The sequence below is a fragment of the Piliocolobus tephrosceles genome, chromosome 2 (genome assembly GCF_002776525.5).
Source record: "Piliocolobus tephrosceles isolate RC106 chromosome 2, ASM277652v3, whole genome shotgun sequence".
In the NCBI taxonomy this organism is placed as follows: Eukaryota; Metazoa; Chordata; class Mammalia; order Primates; family Cercopithecidae; genus Piliocolobus; species Piliocolobus tephrosceles.
The window spans coordinates 41,688,184-41,707,070 of record NC_045435.1 but is presented as its reverse complement, the minus strand read 5'-3'; the positions used below and the strand labels follow the sequence as shown (position 1 = coordinate 41,707,070).

General features: G+C 39.9%; 1 protein-coding gene across 1 annotated transcript in view; it reads left to right on the top strand.

Annotated features, from left to right (window-relative positions):
- OSBPL11 (oxysterol binding protein like 11) overlaps positions 1-18,887 on the top strand; it is a 72,891-nt gene that overhangs the window by 26,675 nt on the left and 27,329 nt on the right. The window contains exons 6-8 of the mRNA XM_023215242.3: positions 8,022-8,223; positions 11,762-11,907; positions 15,485-15,625. Of these exons, the coding sequence (XP_023071010.1) occupies positions 8,022-8,223; positions 11,762-11,907; positions 15,485-15,625 (489 nt within the window). The remainder of the gene's footprint in view (positions 1-8,021; positions 8,224-11,761; positions 11,908-15,484; positions 15,626-18,887) is intronic.

Genomic DNA, 18,887 nt, shown 5'->3' with positions numbered 1-18,887 from the left:
TATTAAATACCTCCAGAACCAATTTTTCCTTTAAAATTTGGTTTATTGCTAATATAAAGTCATTATAATCTAGTCTCTGGAGGCATATTGTTTCCTAGTCTTTTTATTTATTTATTTATTTATTTATTTATTTATTTATTTATTTATTTATTTATTGAGATGGAGTTTTGCTCTTGTTGCTCAGGCTGGAATGCAGTAGCATGATCTTGGCTCACTATAACCTCTGCCTCCCAGGTTCAAGCAATTCTCCTGCCTCAGCCTCCCAAGTAGGTGGGATTACAGGCGCCCACCACCACGCCTGGATAAGTTTTGCATTTGTAGTAGAGACGGGGTTTCACCACGTTGGCCAGACTGGTCTTGAACTCCTGACCTCAAGTGATCTGCCTGCCTTGGCCTCCCAAAGTGCTGGGATTACAGATGTGAACCACTGCACCTGGCCAGCTTTTATTTTAAATGGGTTAAATTTTTTAATATTTACCTTATTAGAAATTAAAACAGGAGTTAAAGTAACTTGTTAATTAAGAAAAAAATAAAAATTAATAAACCTACTACATGTTAGCATAAATAACATTTTTATGTCAAAGTTATCTTTACCAAAACAAAATCACTGAAAAGAGTGGATTGTTTTACATTTTTGCAGTCACTTCAATGTCTGGCCTTATAGAACACAACCGAATTCTCATATCTGTTGCTATATTCAGTCTACTGTAGTATATATATTGTTTTAGTTGAACTACAGGATGAAAATTTGGCCATTCACAGATAATGTGTTTGGAAAAAAGATAAACATTGTAATAGCCTTTTTAGATAATTGTGGCTATTCTTTGATACTATACCAAAACTTGACAACTGATAGTTTCTTAAATGTTAGATGCAGTATGGAATCTAATACATATCAGTGAACTTTTTGTGTTTTGTTACGTGAAAATCCATTGGTCTGTCCTGCACTTTGAATGGATCTTTAACCTAGCTATGATTTTGTAACACTGTGCATTCATTAGTCATTTTGGAGATAGTTTACAGAGTTATGCAGATCTTGCAAATATTGATCCATTTTATTATTATACAGTGAGTAAAATTCATATTTGTTAACATCCCCAGTGTCATCAGAAAAGTATTGGGAATCTGTCAGATATACCAGATAAGGTTGTCCAAAATTCTGATTTTCATTTTACAGCTCAAATTTTGTAATTGATAACAAATACTGTTGTTTTCGATAGCCTCATTTTATTCAATCTTGAGAAAATATCTAACTCATTCCCCAAACCTGAATCTCCATAGTTTTTCTTTCACATCAGAATAGTAGTCCATGGAAACAAACAAACAAAAAACAGCTAATTCAGCTTACAAATCAGTCACACAAGTGCTTTTTCTCTAGGCAACCTCTATATATTGGTATGCAACAGAAGTGCTTTATATGTACTTCCCACTTTTTACATAGAGAATTTTTTAAATTACTACATCTTGATGTAATAAATTTAATGATTTTTACTGCTTTACAAAGACATTCTTAAGTAAATTGGCTTTTTTTTTTTTTTTCTGTGAGTACATGGCAGGTAAAGAATACAGTAACCACTAGTGAGTTTGGTGTCACTGCCTTTTCACTATCGTTCCAGAAGTTTTACCCACCATTGCTTTTACGTCATTAATGCAGATGTCACCACAGTGAAAAAAAGCAAATAACTTATTTGAATTATTATAAAAAATAGTTTGACTTCACAGACTCTCTGAAGGGAGTCTCACAGGGGTCTCTGCAGAGCACACTTTGAGAGTTACTGTTCTAGAATTATCCAATTCCAGGAGGTTGTGATGCAAAGATATAAATTGATGTGAGTTTCAAAGGAACATTTTAATCAAATCTATGGGTAAGTTTAGTGTTAGATTAGGCAGCAGTTTGTAAAAGCAGTTAACTCCTTTTTTTTTTTTTTTTTTGAGACGGAGTTTTGCTCTTGTTGCCAAGGCTGGAGTACAATGGCACAATTTCGGCTCACTGCAACCTCCGCCTCGCAGGTTCAAGCGATTCTCCTGCCTCACCCTCCCAAATGCCCTTCTAATTCTGTATTTTTTTAGTAGAGACGGGGTTTCTCAATGTTGGCCAGGATGGTTTCGAACCCCTGACCTAAGGTGATCCACCCGCCTCGGCCTCCCAAAGTGCTGGAATTACAGGCATGAGCCACCACACCCAGCCTAAAAGCAGTTAACTCTTGTGAGTAGTATCATATTGTCCTTGAAAATGAATTTATTACAAAAGCTTTACTTTATTAAAATCATGTTTCCTATTTACTGTTTCTTATTAGTACTACTTATCAGTTCCCTTCTTTTTCAGTTCATGCTTCATGCCGGTACTATGCTATGCCCTGGGAGTAACTCAAATGACCAGTCTAGTAAGTGAGACAGAAACTTAAAGCACAAGTGATTAAAATCACGATTCTAATTTGGTTTTCAGACAAATTATATGCCACCTGAATGATATACTCCTATCACTACGATTGCCATTTCTAGCTACAAAACACAGGTTCACCGAGGATTCAGCTTTCTTGAAGTTTTCTTTTTTTTTTTTTTAAAGGACCTGGCTTTATAGTGTCAAGGAACAATCACTAAAGCAGTTTCACAAGTCACTTTTCCATTTCTTTGAATAGATTTGATTAGCTAATTTGTTTTGGAGAGAGCCATTACCAACTTTTAACATTTATGCTATAATTATATACTTTGTTTTAAAGCAGAGTCGGCAAGTTATATATATATATATATATATATATATATACATATACACACACACACATACACACACACATATATATGCACACACATATATATACACACACACTATATATATCTTACTATCGATATGTATCTTACTATATTTATATCTTGTAGTCTGCTTTAAAGTATGTGTGTGTATGTGTGTATATATATACACACACACTTTGTATATGTAATATGTACATATTAGTCCATATTCACGCTGCTGATAAAGACATACCTGAGACTGGGTAATTTATACAGAAAAAGAGGTTTAATGGACATACAGTTCCAAATGGCTGGAGAGGCCTTACAATCATGGTAGAAGGCAAGGAGGAGCAAATTACGTCTTAAACATGGATCACAGCAGGCAGAGAGAGAGAGAACTTGTGTAGGGGAACTCCTCTTTATAAAACCATCAGATCTCCTGAGACTTACTCACTAGCACAAGAACAGCATGGGAAAGACCTACCCTGATGATTCAGTTACCTCCCACTGGGTCCCTCCTACAACATGTGGGAATTCAAGATGAGATTTGGGTGGTGACACAGCCAAACCGTATCATTCTGCCCTGGCCCCTCCCAAATCTCATCTCCTCACATTTCAAAACTAATCATGCCTTCCCAACAGTCCCCCAAAGACTTAACTCATTTTAGCATTAACTCAGAAGTCCACAGTCCAAAGTCTCATCTGAGACAAGGCAAGTCCCTTCTGCCTATGAGCCTGTAAAATCAAAAGCAAGTTAGCTACTTCCTAGATATAATGGGAGTACAGGCCTTGGATAAATACAGCCATTCCAAATGGGATAAAAAGGCCAAAACAAAGGGGCTACAGGCCCCATGCAAGTCCAAAATCCAATAGGGCAGTCAAATCTTAAAGCTCCAAAATGATCCCCTTTGACTCCATGTCTCACAACCAGGTCATGCTGATACAAGAGGTGGGTTCCCATGGTCTTGGGCCGCTCTGCCGCTGTGGCTTTGCAGAGCATAGCCTCCCTCCCGGCTGCTTTCATGGGCTGGCATTGAGTGTCTGCGGCTTTTCCAGGCACATGGTACAGGCTGTCAGTGGATCTACCATTCTGAGTTTTGGAGGACAGCGGCCCTCTTCTCACAGCTCCACTCAGTGGTGCCCCAGTAGGGACTTGGTGTGGGGGCTCTGACCCCACATTTCCCTTCTGCACTGCCCTAGCAGAGTTTCTCCATGACAGCCCCGCTCCTGCAGCAGGTCTCTGCCTGGGCATCCATCTGTTTCCATACATCCTTTGAAATCTAGGCAGAGGTTCCCAAACCCCAATTCTGACTTCTGTGCACTAGCAGGCTCAACACCACATGGAAGCTGCCAAGGCCTGAGACACCTGAAGCCTCTGAGACTGCAGATGAGCTCTATGTTGACCTCCTTCAGCCACGGCTGGAGCACCTGGGACACAGGGCACCGAACATCTAAGCTGCACACAGCATGGGGACCCTGGGCCTGGCCCATGAAACCACTTTTTCCTCCTAGGCCTCCAGGCCTGTGATGAGAGGGGTTGCCATGAAGACTTCTGACATGCCCTGGAGACATTTCCCCATTGTCTCGGGGGTTAACATTTGGCTCCTAGTTGCTTATGCAAATTTCTGCAGCCAGCTTGAATTTCTCCTCAGAAAATGGGATTTTCTTTTCTATTGTGTCATGAGGCTGCAAATTTTCTGAACTTTATGCTCTGCTTCCCTTATAAAAATGAATGCCTTTAACAACACCCAAGTTACCTCTTGAGTGCTTTCCTGCTTAGAAATTTCTTCCACCAGATATCTAAATCATCTCTGTCAAGTTCAAAGTTTCACAAATATCTGAGATCACCTCAGCCTGGACATTATTGTCCGTATTGCTATCAGCATTTTGGGCAAAGCCATTCAACAAGTCTCTAGGGAGTTTCAAACTTTCCCACATTTTCCTATCTTCTGAGCCCTCCAAACTGTTCCAACCTCTGCCTGTTACCCAGTTCAAAGTCACCTCCACATTATCAGGTACCTTTTCAACAGCTCGCCACTTCTGGTACCAATTTACTGTATTAGTCCATATTCATGCTCCTGATAAAGGCATAGCCAAGACTGGGTAATTTATACAGAAAAGGAGGTTGGATGGACTTACAGTTCCACATGGCTGGGGAGGCCTCACAGTCATGGCGGAAGTCAAGGAAGAGCAAGTCACGTCTTACATGGATGGCAGCAGGCAAAGAGAGAACTTGTGCAGGGGAACTCTTCTTTATACAACCATCAGATCTCGTAAGACTTATTCACTGTCATGAGAACAGCATGGGAAAGACCTGACCCCATGATTCATTTACCTCCCACTGGGTCTCTCCCACAACACACGGAAATTCAAGATGAGATTTGGGTGGGGTTGCAGCCAAACCGTATCATATATGTATCTTTTTTGAGAGATAGTGTCTCATTGTTGCCAGGCTGGAGTGCATAGCTCACTGCAGCCTCTAACTTTTGAGCTCAAGCAGCCCTCCCACCTCAGCCTCCCAAGTAGCTGGGATTACAGGCACATACCACCATGCACAGCTTATTTTTACCTTTTTTTTTTTCGTAGAAGTGGCGTCTTACTGTGTTCCCCAGGATGGGCTTGAACTCCTGGCCTCAAGTGACCCTCCCACCCTGGCCTCCCAAAGATACAATTATATTTTAAATTGTATTTTTTCTAGCCAAGAACATTACTTTCTTAGACCACTTCTACCACCAATACTAGCAGGTGGCTCTTTTGGTCCTTCTACACAAAGAAACATACTATTTTCTCTTTCAAGTGTTTTCATATTGTGACTTCTGCTTATGCTGTGAATGTCTTGAGATTTTTTTTTCCTTTGTTAAACTTTTATTGGCTTATAACATACTATAGAAAAGTACACAAATTACAAGTGTACCTCTTGTAATTTCTGCATAATCACTTCCTGGATCAAGAAGTTAAATGTTATGAGCACCCTAGGGCCACTTCTATGTCCCTCATCACAACACCCTTCCTCACTATCCTGACTTTTAACACCATAAATTTATTTTGCCTAATTTTGATACTTCTAAAACTGGAGTCATATAGTATGTACTTCTTCGGGTATGGCTGCTTTTCATTTCACAGTATGTGTTTGAGATTTATTTAGAATGTTGAGTGTAAATGTTCCTTTTCATTGCTATATAATATTCACTGTATGCTTATGTTATAATATTTTTTATCCATTCTGGTGTTGATGGACCTGAGTTGCTGAACATATGCATGTATATATCTCTTGATTAGGTAGCTAAGAGTGCAATTGTTGGATCATAAAATATATTAACTTATGTCTAGCAGATATTGCCACACTGTATTTCAGAGTGGTTTTACCTGTTCATAAGTTTGGATTAGTGGGATTTGGTTCCTAAATTTGTATACAAAAACATTTATACACACACAAAGCACACTATATATGCATGTATAGATGTGTATATGTTAATAGATAGCATCATACCTACATACAGTTTGTCCTCTTATGAAACGTTTTTTTCTGGGATGAGTGAATGTTTGATCCTTAACTATGGTACATGTTTTCAGGGACTATTCCATATATGACACAGTGATTTGCTTAGTAGGATCATTTTGCACACCTCTTTCACTTGCCCCCTGATGAGCCATATCAAAAATCACCTGGGCTGGGCACAGTGGCTCACGCCTATAATCCCAGCACTTTGGGAGGCCACAGTGGGTGGATCGCTTGAGCCCAGGAGTTTGAGACCAGTGTGGGCATCATGGCAAAACCCTGTCTCTACTGAAAAATAATACAAAAAATTAGCCAGGCATGGTGGCACACACCTGTAGTTCCAGCTATCTGGGAGGCTGAGGTGAGAGCCTCAGAGGTCGGGAGGTCAAGGCTGCAGTGAGCCATGATTGCACCACTGCATTCCAGCCTAGGCGACAGAGTGAGACCCTATCTCAAAAAAAGGAGAAAAATATCACCTGGAACAGAGCCTCTGAAAGCTAAAAGAGTCTGTCCACTATATAGAGTTTCTATGTGAATTAAGCTAGTGTCCAAAGGATGGTCCATTAGAGAACCTTCTGCTCACAACTGAAAGTCATTAAGCATCATAAATTCAGTTTTCCTCTAAAAAATTGGCTTGCTCATCATTGTCACTCCATTGGTTCTATTAGGAAAGCTGTGCAATGCTCCTAATAAAAGCAGAGTGTATTAAAATCTTTTAAACTGAAAAGCTTGCATCCAGTACTTGGTCCAAAATCAGCATAACAGGACCAGAAAGTTTGGTTAGCAAAGAGGAAGGAGGAAAGCCATTATGCACTCATAGTAGATTCAAATTGAGTCTGACCAAAGGTATAAAAAGTAAGTGGTTGAGAGCCCAGACTGGAACTTAGTTTAACTTTGGAAGGAAGTATTTGATTTTCCTGTTAAGGATCTTCTAGAATCTTTCTGATAACTTGATGGCTTAATACTCTTTTTTTTTTTGAGACAGAGTCTCACTCTGTCACCCAGACTGGAATGCAGTGGCTCAATCTCGGCTCACTGCAAGCTCCGCCTCCCGAGTTCACACTATTCTCCTGCCTCAGCCTCCGAGTAGCTGAGACTACAAGCGCCTGCCACTACGCTTGGCTAATTTTTTGTATTTTTAGTAGAGACAGGGTTTCACCGTGTTAGCCAGGATGGTCTCGATCTCCTGACCTTGTGATCTGCCCACCTTGGCCTCCCAAAATGCTGGAATACTCTTAATACTCTTAATACTTTTACGTTTTGTTGCTTCCAAAGAAAAATTACAGCTGCCTTAGATAACAATCTTTTGCCCAATTGATAAGCACCATTAAATGTTCATTAAATGAAAATAGCCAAACAAACTTTTAAAAAACCTAATATGGTCCATTATGTCTTTTATTTTTTATTTATTTTTAATTTTGAAACAGGGTTTTACTCTTTCGCCCAGGCTGCAGTTCAGTGGCGTGATCATGGCTCACTGCAGCCTCAACCTCCTGGGCTTAGGTGATCCTCCCACTTGAGCCTCCCAAGTAGATGGGACTACAGGCATGTGCCACCATGCCTGACTCATTTTTAAAATGTTGTGTAGAGATGGGGTCTTGCTATGTTGCCTAGGCTGGTCTTGAACTCAGCCTCCCAAAATGCGGGAATTACAGGTGTGATCCACCATGCCTGGCCTAGTGGGTCTTTAAAAATGGCTCAGAAGCTGAATCTGGTAATTAAAATGGCAACTGTATGTATACATGTTTTACAGAAATCATGAGTAGGACCCACAGAACTGTTTTTTCCTTAGATGATGTCTCATGCTGAAGGACAACAAAGAGATTTAATTAGACGAATTGAATGCCTTCCTACTTCTGGCCATCTTAGTTCCTTGGACCAGGATCTCTTAATGCTCAAAGCTACTTCCATGGCAACTATGAACTGCTTAAATGACTGCTTTCATATTCTCCAGTTACAGCACGCATCACATCAGAAGGGCTCATTGCCTTCAGGTAAGTTGTCGATTAAAGGTAGGGCTTCACAATGAAGGCCAACACATGGAAAGGACTGCATTTGTTGTAATTCTAATTTCAGAAAATCTTAAAAAAAGGAAAAGAAAACCAGAGCCTGTTGGTTTTTAATTATCATGCTGATGTTATACAAATTCTTAATGACTGTGTCCTTTTCAGAATCTAAAATGATTTTAGGACTAATGTCTAATATCACTGAACATTCCTGAAGAGACCTCAAGCTCAACATGTCAAAAACTGAACTCAAAATGTGCATCTCCTATATTTCCATAAAATCACTATCTATCTGTTCATCCAGTTGACCAAAGTAGAAACCTTGGCATTATTTTTTTGAGTTTTGGCTTAGTCCACTATCATTATTTTCATGTATATAAAAGTCTATCAGTCACTTTTCAGTTTGACAAATAATGTGTAGCTAGGCAAGGTGGCTCATGCCTATAATCTCAGCTACTTGGGAGGCTGAGGCAGGAGGATCCCTGGAGCCCAGGAGTCCAAGGCTGCAGTAAGCTTTGATCCCACAACTGCACTCCAGCCTGGGTGACAGAATGAGACCCCATTAAAAAAAAAAAAAGTATATGTATGTTCACTATTTGAGAACACCTATTTGTTGAAATTAATTGTGCTAGGGAAATGTTATTGCATGGTACTATAAAAATTAGTCTTCCTGTAAATAAGATGCTCATCACATTGTGTGAACAATAATAATGCTAGTGATGACTGTGACTTAATACCTTACATCTCATTGTTCTCTTATTTAATTAATTCACCTTACTCATAAAAGAAAGGTATTTTAGAAAGGTAGAGTCTCTGCTCAGGAGACAGTTTCCCTTAGTCAGATGGATATAGGATGGACCTCATCCTCATGTGTGCCTAAATTCAACAATTCCAGCCAACAAACTGTTTCTAATGGCAATTGTAGATGTAGGTCAGGGCACTATTGAGAGAGGCCAGTTATGTATGTTCCTCTTAAAAAATTCATAGTCCACTTAGGGAAGAAACTTGTAAGTGGTAAGTAGAAAATAATGTGTAGGGGCCAGGCGTGGTGGCTCATGCCTGTAATCTCAGCACTTTGGGCAGCTGAGGCGGGCGGATCACCTAAGGTCAGGAGTTTGAGACCAGCCTGGCCAACTTGGTGAAACCCCATCTCTACTAAAAGTACAAAAATTAGCTGAGCGTGGTGGCGGGCACCTGTAATCCCAGCTACTCAGGAGGCTGAGGCAGAAGAATCGCTTGAACCCAGGAGGCGGGGGTTGCAGTGAGCCAAGATCATGCCACTGCACTCCAGCCTGGGTGACAAGAGTGAGAATCCATCTTAAAAATGATAATAATAATGTGTAGGATGCTTCTGCTAAAAGGAATAAACTGTGGGAGAATAGCTGACTGGCTGAAGGAAAAAAAAGATAATGTATAGGGTGCTACTACCAAAGGAACAAACTGTGGGAGAATAGCTGAATGGCTGGTAGAAAGAGTTCTGAGAAAGGCACAGAGAAGCTACAAAGACCGATTAGTTTAGGAGTGAGAGGTAGAGGAAAGGGCATTCCATAGTTTAGGAGTGAGAGGTAGAGGAAAGGGCATTCCAGAGAGATAGAGGAGTCTAAATTGTGAGTTGTGAACGTGGATTCGTGGTTTGTAGGAATTGTAAGTAGTTCAATATAAATTTTCTCTTCTTATAAAGCAACATACTCATTATAGAAAATACTGTAGAGTCAAAAGAAGAAACAAAATATATGCATTGTCCTACCAACCAGAAACCACCACTGTTGATTTATTAGTATGCTCCCCCTCCCAGATTTTCTCTTTTTTCTTTTTAGTTTTTGTTTCTTTTGCCCTGTTGGTATTGGAAAATATATGTTTGTATCTTTTTTCACTTTATATCAAAAATATTTTCCAATCATATGCTATTGATAAATTTGCTTAGTATTTGTATTCCTTTGAGGAGACAAATATACTTTGATTGACTTAACTATATCCCTTTGTTGAACATTGGATGAGTTAGGCTTAGCTATGAAATTTGGGTTAATTCTAGTGTTGGTACTCGTAATTCTCAGTCAAATGAAACAGTTTATTTCCAGTTTATACTACTTAATTACTGCTTATTTTTAAGACAATATTTTTATTTTATTTTATTTTATTTTTTCTCACTTTGTTGTCCAGGCCGGAGTGCAGTGGCGCCATCATGGCTCACTGCAGCTCAACTTCCCAGGCTCATGCTATTCTCTTGCTTTAGCCCCACGAGTAACTAGGACTACAGGTACATGCCACCATGGCTGGCTAATTCCTTTTAGTTTTTATAGAGATGGAGTCTCTCTGTGTTGCCCAGACTTGCTTAATTTTTTTAAAGTATGTCAAGTAACATAGTGCTAGATATTAGATGCTCAATAAATAATTAAATACTTCATTTGTGGCCGGGCATGGTGCCTCACACCTGTAATCCCAGCACTTTGGGAGGCCAAGGCAGGCAGATCACCTGAGGTCAGGAGTTCAAGACCAGCCTGGCCAACATGGTAAAACTCCATCTCTACTAAAAATACAACAATTAGCCAGACGTGGTGGCAAGCACCTGTAGTCCCAGCTACCCAGGAGGCTGAGGCAGGAGAATCGTTTGAACCTGGGAGATGGAGGTTGCAGTGAGCTGAGATCGTACCACTGTACTCCAGCCTGGTCAATAGAGTGAGACTGTGTCTCAAAAAAAAAAAAAAAAAAAAAGACAGTACATTTCCTACTCCTACATTTCTGCTGCAGTAGTCTGAACATCCCTTATTATAGACTCTATAACCAAGTTTCTGTGAAACCTAGATCAGCCTCTGAAATCAAATGGAACATTTTCCATTATTGATTAGGCATAGAATCCACTTTGTTTAACTAGTTGAGGGTAACAAGAGACATTTGAATCATTAACCGAGAAGATGACAGGTCTCCAAATGTGACCACTGTCTTCACTAGGTCAGTTATTATTTATTCAGTAGAAGAGTCTTTCAGTTTAAGTTGTATGGGGCTTTTAAAACATGATTTCAAAAAACAACGTGTATTTGCAATTCTTAAATTAGATCCAGGGGATTATTTTGATTGGTTAGACAATTGTTGCTGAGAATAAGGCTCAATCCCAAATTGAAACAAATTTTACTGTTTCACAGTCCCAGACTCCTCCTGTCGCTGTGACTCTCTAAAGCCTAATTGCATACTTTTTAAGCAGTAGAGGGACAAAGACAGCAAATCAGCTGTTAGGTTGTAAATATACTTCGTGATTCACAGATTTGTCCAAGAATGAATTCAGTCCTATTCAGGGTTGATTTCTTTTAAATAGTATCTGATATCAAGTTGCAAGTTGCTCTGTTGTAAAATACCCAATCATCGGGCTCATGCTAATGAGATATAAGTGGCTGTCTTGCAGGGTCTCTTAACAGGTTTAATTGCTTTTAGTCTTGTAGGCTCGAAACAAAATTGTTAAATAAAATCCACATCTGCCGAACTTTCTAGATTATGAGCAAGTTTCAGCGAAAGGTTTCTCTTACTTCATCAGGAACAACAATTGAGTGGTTAGAACCAAAGATATCTTTATCAAACCACTATAAAAATGGAGCTGACCAGCCCTTTGCAACTGAGCAGAGTAAGCCGGTGGCAGTCCCAGAAGAGCGGCCTGTTGCAGAATCTGGACTATTAGCAAGGGTAAGATAATATAAAAATATGATTTTGATGTGAAAAATTAGGTATCACTGAAAAAGGGTCAGTTTTCTTTTCATTGTCAGGGCATGTACATCAACTTAACACCTGAGCAACACTCTTGAAGATTCTAAAACATTTTAAACTGCGCTATTTTTGAAGAGGTCTCTGATATTAAATTTGTTGAATTTTCCAGGTTAAATTATATGCCCTTCTTACTTTTAGTTTACTTTTGCTTGATAAAAATATGTTTAAAACATTGACATTTATGTTTTTCTTTTCCTAGAAAACAACTTACGAGATTTGCACAATGATTATCTCTTACATTTCTTAACCCATTATCTTAACATTATTTATTAAGTTTATAATCTTAAAACTTAAGTCTTTTTCATAATAAGCACTTTACCAAGCCAGTTGTTTCAAGTATTACCCTACTTAAAATAGCACAGAATCTTAGGGTTTATATTTTTATAAACTATTATTCATTTCACATTTCTTAGAAGCTGAAGAGGGTTTTATTCTATTCATAATCTACCATTGTAACAAATCATATTGATTTTTTTGCCTTTTGTGTTCACATCTGTTATTTTAAGCTATTTTTACTTGATAAGCATTTTCCTATGTTGTACTAGTCTGTATAATTAAAAGTTGAAATAGTCTATTGCGTTAATGTCCCTATTGTTGAATATCTAGATTGTTTGGGGTTTTTTTTTTTAAATTTATAAATAACACTTTATTATCTTTTTTCCAATTTTTTTTTTTTTTTTTTTCCTTTTTTTTTTTTTTTTTTTTTTTTTGACAGAGTTTCACTCTTGTTGCCTGGCTGGAGTGAAATGGCGTGATCTCAGCTCACCGCAGCCTCCACCTCCGGGGTTCAAGTGATTCCCCTGCCTCAACCTCCCTAGTAGCTGGAATTACAGGCATGCGCCACCATGCCTGGCTAATTTTGTATTTTTAGTAGAGATAGGGTTTCTCCATGTTGGTCAGGCTGGTCTCGAACTCTGGACGTCAGGTGGTCCACCCGCCTCGGCCTCCCAAAGTGCTGGGATTACAGGCGTGAGCCAGTGCACTCGGCCTTCTCCTATTTTTTTCTTTTTAGCTTATCTTATAATAATAGTATAACTTAGGTTATATTACCAAGCAGTGGCCGGGCGCGGTGGCTCACGCCTGTAATCTCAGTACTTTGGGAGGCCGAGGGGGGCAGATCACGAAGTCAGGAGATCAAGACCATCCTGGCTAACACGGTGAAGCCCCGTCTCTACTAAAAAAAAAAAAAAATATATATATATATATATATATATATATATATAAAATCAGCCAGGCGTGGTGGTGGGCACCTGTAGTCCCAGCTATTTGGGAGACTGAGGCAGGAGAATCGCGTGAACCTGGGAGGTGGAGGTTGCAGTGAGCTGAGATTGCGCCACTGCACTCCAGCCTGAGTGACAGAGCAAGACTCTGTCTCAAAAAAAAAAAAAAGTTATATTACCAAGTAGCATTACTGAGTCAAGAGTAATGCATAGTTAATGGTACTTTATATGTTAGTAAATTACTTCTTAGAAGAAATATACGGCACAGGGACTTCCAAAGTTGACAAAAGTGTTGGCTTGATAAGGCAGGCATTGCAGGCAAGGGTTGGCAGGGGAGAAGAAAAAACAATAATATATAAAATGCTTTTTTTCTCTGTAGCTGTTTGACTAGCTCATTTGTAGAATCAGCAGTTAAGAAGTATTTATTAAGCTTAGTATATGACAAGTCCAATGCTAAGAATTAGAGAAGAAGCAAAAATTGGAAGATACAGGTTTTTCACTGAAGAGACTTATAATCTGCTTGGAGTCACAACTTATACACTGAAACAATGAGATGATAATATAAAGCAATATACTTTTTTTCTTAATTGATACCATGTAGGCTATTGGGATGGGGTATTCAGAGAAAGGAAGAAGACATATTGAGTCGGGTACATGAGAAATGCTTTGGAGAGAAAGTGGGATTGGAATTGAGCTTTGAAAGGAGACAGGATTTGAAGGGAGGAGGAAGAGAATGAGACTCTCAAGATGAAGGACTAACACTAGCAAGGATCCTAAGGCTTGTGTGTTTATTGAGGAGAAAGCTTGCCTGGTAGTTTTAAACCCAGGATATGCCATTCAGTAACATATGGACCAATTAATTTTTTTTTTTTTTTTTTTTTTGAGACGGAGTCTCGCTCTGTTGCCCAGGCTGGAGTGCAGTGGCGCGATCTCGGCTCACTGCAAGCTCCGCCTCCCGGGTTTACGCCATTCTCCTGCCTCAGCCTCCCGAGTGGCTGGGACTACAGGCGCCCGCCATCTCGCCCAGCTAATTTTTTGTATTTTTTAGTAGAGACGGGGTTTCACCGTGTTAGCCAGGATGGTCTCGATCTCCTGACCTCGTGATCCACCCGTCTCGGCCTCCCAAAGTGCTGGGATTACAGGCTTGAGCCACCGCGCCCAGCCTGGACCAATTAATTAACCACCCTTAGCTTCAACTTCCTCATCGGTAAGCTAGAGATAATACTACCTTTTAAGATCCTTATGAGGATCAATTGAATTTAGTAGAACACCTGGCTTATGGGAAATTATCACAGTATTTTTGGATTTTACAACTCTAAGTGGCATTATTCATGTTCTCTGTGGAATGAAAATTCCAGGAGCACTGCTCCATAGAATGCAGTGTAAATTGTGCCCCCAAAAACGTAAAAATATTGCAGAAGGGTTTAGTCTTAATGACAATAGCGTCATGATCATGGGGAAGAATGTGCTATGTTTAAGAAGATTGGTACATGATATGACTTGGAATAAAATGTGAATAGAAGGATATGGAAGTAGACATGAAGACAAATGAATAGATTATTGTGCATTTCAAATGAAAAAGCAATTGGATTTGTGACTGACTGGATATAGGGTTGGATCAAGTCAAGTCTCAAGTTTTTGAGTGTAAATGATTAGATAAAATTGTATTGTCATTCACAAAGGAAAATTAGGAAGAAAGAGACTTTTGAGAAAAAAGGTTTAGTATAATTATAAACATGTAAATTTTACATGAGAGGAGGATATATGATTATAAATGTATATAAAAAACAATTAAGGGGCTGGGTGTGGTGGCTCATGCCTGTAATCCTAGCACTTTGGGAAGCCAAGGCAGGTGGATCACTTGAGGTCAGGAGTTTGAGACCAGCCTGGCCAACATGGTGAAACCCCATCTCTACTAAAAATACAGAAATGAGCTGGATGCGGTGGTGCACGCCGGTAATCTCAGCAACTCTGGAGGCTAGAGGAAACATTCTTCATTCTTTTTGAAAAATTTTATTTTCCTTCCAAAAAAGAAAAATAGTTCATATGTGATATATATGGCAAAACTGCAATATGTTCAGTATCAACAACAATGGGGCTCTCTGAAGGAAATTTATTCCATGGCCAAATAGTTACAGTTCTGAAAGATTTTTACCCATACTCAGATTCACTTAGGTCAAATATAAATGTCTTCAAATCTGATATTTATATTTTTGTCCTCAATGGATATGAATAGGTAGCTAAAATATTAGACTTTTGCTTTGTTTTGCATCAAGGAGCCTGAAGAAATAAATGCAGATGATGAGATAGAGGATACATGTGACAACAAAGAAGATGACCTGGGAGCTGTAGAAGAACAACGTAGTGTCATCCTACATCTCTTGTCACAGCTTAAGCTGGGCATGGATTTAACAAGAGTAAGTAATGACATAAGCTGGCTATGGAGATTGTTAAGGGCTGTACCAGTAATTCTTCATGTTTATGTCAGGACTTTTTATTTATTTATTTACTTTGTTAATATTAATTTTTATTTTTTTTTCGAGACAGAGTTTCACTCTTATTGCCCAGACTGGACTGCAGTGGTGCAATCTTAGCTCACTGCAACCTCCACTTCCTGGGTTCAAGCGATTCTCTTGCCTCATCCTCCTGGGTAGCTGGGATTATAGGCGCCCACCACCACGCCCAGCTAATTTTTTGTAGTTTTGGTAGAGATGGGGTTTCACCTTATTGGCCAGGCAAGTCTTGAGCTCCTGACCTCGTGATTCTCCTACCTCATCCTCCCAAAGTGCTGGGATTACAGGCATGAGCCACCACACCTGGCTGATCTTTTTATTTTTTGTGATTTTTATTTTTTATGATTTTTTTTTTTTTTTTTAGTCTCCTGATCAGCATTTTTTATTTTCATAAAAAATGGCGGCCAGGCGCGGTGGCTCAAGCCTGTAATCCCAGCACTTTGGGAGGCCGAGATGGGCGGATCACGAGGTCAGGAGATCGAGACCATCCTGGCTAACACGGTGAAACCCCGTCTCTACTAAAAAAATACAAAAAACTAGCCGGGCGAGGTGGCGGGTGCCTGTAGTCCCAGCTACTCGGGAGGCTGAGGCAGGAGAATGGCGTGAACCCGGGGGGCAGAGCTTGCAGTGAGCTGAGATCCGGCCACTGCACTCCAGCCTGGGCGACAGAGCGAGACTCCGTCTCAAAAAAAAAAAAAAAAATGGCTTTCTTGGCCAGGCACAGTGGCTCATGCCTGTAATCAGGCTGGCCTTGAACTCCTGATCTCAAATGATCCACTGTCCTTGGGAGGCCAAGGTGAAACCCGTCTCAGGAGCCTGAGACAGGTGGATCACTTGAGGTCAGAAGTTCAAGACCAACCTCACCAACGTGGTGAAACCCCAACTCAGGAGGCTGAGGCGGGCAGATCAATTTAAATCAGGAGTTCAAGACCAGCCTGGCCAACATGACAAAACCCTGTCTTAGGAGGTGGCTGAGGTGGGCGGATCACTTGAGGTCAGGAGTTTGGGACCAGCCCGGCCAATGTGGTGAAATCCCGTCTCTACTAAAAATACAAAAATTAGCCGGGCATGGTGGCCTGTAGTCCCAGCTACTCAGGAGGCTGAGGTGGGAGGATCTCTTGATCCTGGGTGGTGGAGGTTGCAGTGAGCTGAGAATGTGCCACTGCACTCTAGTCTGAGCAACAGAGCAAGATTCCATCACTAAAAAAAAGGCTTTCTGGTTTTCTTGTGCAGCAGGAAGTTGTCTGGCAAATAATACCAATCGTCTTTGAGTTTCAGAACAAAATTAAAGGGGTCCATTGGTATACTATACTGGAAAATGTAGAGAATATTATGTAATCCTACAAAACTATGAAAGGCATTGACACTTCCACTTACTTCCCACATGCGGATCATGCATTTGGGTATTATCTGTAACAGGAGTCTGCAGACTTTTTCTGTAAAGGGCCAGATAGTAAATATTTGCAGCTATGTGGACATAGGTCTCTGTTGTAGCTGTTCAACTCTGCCTTTGTAGTATAAAAGGAGCCATAGACAATATACTGGGTTGGGCATGGCTGTATTCCAACAAAACTTCGTTTACTAAAACAGGAGGCCAGATTTAACCCAAAGACTACAGTTTGCAGATTCCCGGCCAAAAGCTTTGCTACTTTAAGAAGACCAGTAGCATCGCCATCACCTGGAAACTTGTTAGGAATGCAGAATCTCAGGCCCCAGTCGTAGACGTGGTGGACCAGAATCTGCATTTTAATAAGATCCTTTATGATTCATATATACATTAAAGTTTGAGAAGCACTAATCTATAGTTTTTAATTTTAGGCCAGTTTTCTCTGTTCCCAGTTTATTTAACTAGTGTGTCTTAATTTGTCTTAACAATTAATCCATGACATTAATTTAAAAAGCCAATCAAGTTCAAAACCTATATATGTCAAATATATATTACTTTAGGATTATTTACTTTGAATTACTGATGAAACAATTTTGCATTAGTATGGAATTTCAAAATTGACTTTAGGAGATAGATATCAATTGGAGATTTTTTTGATGCCATTGAAGGTAGATTTAAAACATTGTTTCCAACGAATTGTTCATCTGAAAATATAACTTAAATAGAAAGCATAAGAAGCAGACATTTTAGGAATTAATAAAGAAACCCATAAAGCTTTCATTGTTTATATAGCTTCAGTATTTCAGCTGGGAATCATTTCTGTTCTAGAAATATTTTCATATTGATGGTTCAGAAAAGACCTCATAGTTGTGAAACTGGTTAAAAATGAATAGTCTTCTGAATGGGGTTGTTTGGTATTAGCATGGTGTTTGCAGTCCCTGAGATTTGCATTTATAAGGCGCAAGAACAGCATTGAGGTTTATAAGTCATAAGAGCATTTGAAAAAAAGTGTGCTGTAATAGTAATCCACATGGTAGAAGTTCTCTCATGGCATGAATAACTGCATATACTACACTTTCTCCACATTTGTACCTTGTTGATTAAAAAGTTGTATGTGGCTGGGTGTGGTGGCTCATGCCTGTAATCTCAGCACTTTAGGAGGCCAAGGCAGGTGGATCACATGAGCCCAAGAGTTCAAGACCAGCCTAGGCAACATGGCAAAACCCTATCTGTACTAAAAAATACAAAAATTAGCTGGGCACAGTGGTGCACGATTGCGATCCCAGCTACTAGGTGGCTGAGATACAAGAATTGCTTGAAGCTGGGAGGTGGAGGTTGCAGTGAACCGAGACTGTGCCACTGCACTCCAGCCTGGGCAACAGAGCGAGACCCTGTCTCAAAAAAAAAAGAAGGAAAGTTGTATGTGTTACACATATATTACATTAATATTAACCAATCACAAATTAAGAACATCTATACAACATTTAATGGAATGATACTTTTCAGGCAATATTAAAGAGCCTGGTGCCTGGGCGCCGTGGCTCACGCCTGTAATTCCAGCACTTTGGGAAGCTGAGGCGGGTGGATCACTTGAAGTTAGGAGTTGGAGACCAGCCTGGCCAACATGGTGAAACCCTGTCTCTACTAAAAACAAAGAAATTAGCCGAGCGTGGTGGCACACGCCTGTAATCTCAGCTGCTTGGGGGGTTGAGGCGGGAGAATCGCTTAAACCCAGGAGTCAGAGGTTACAGTAAGCCAAGGTTGCACCACTGCACTCTA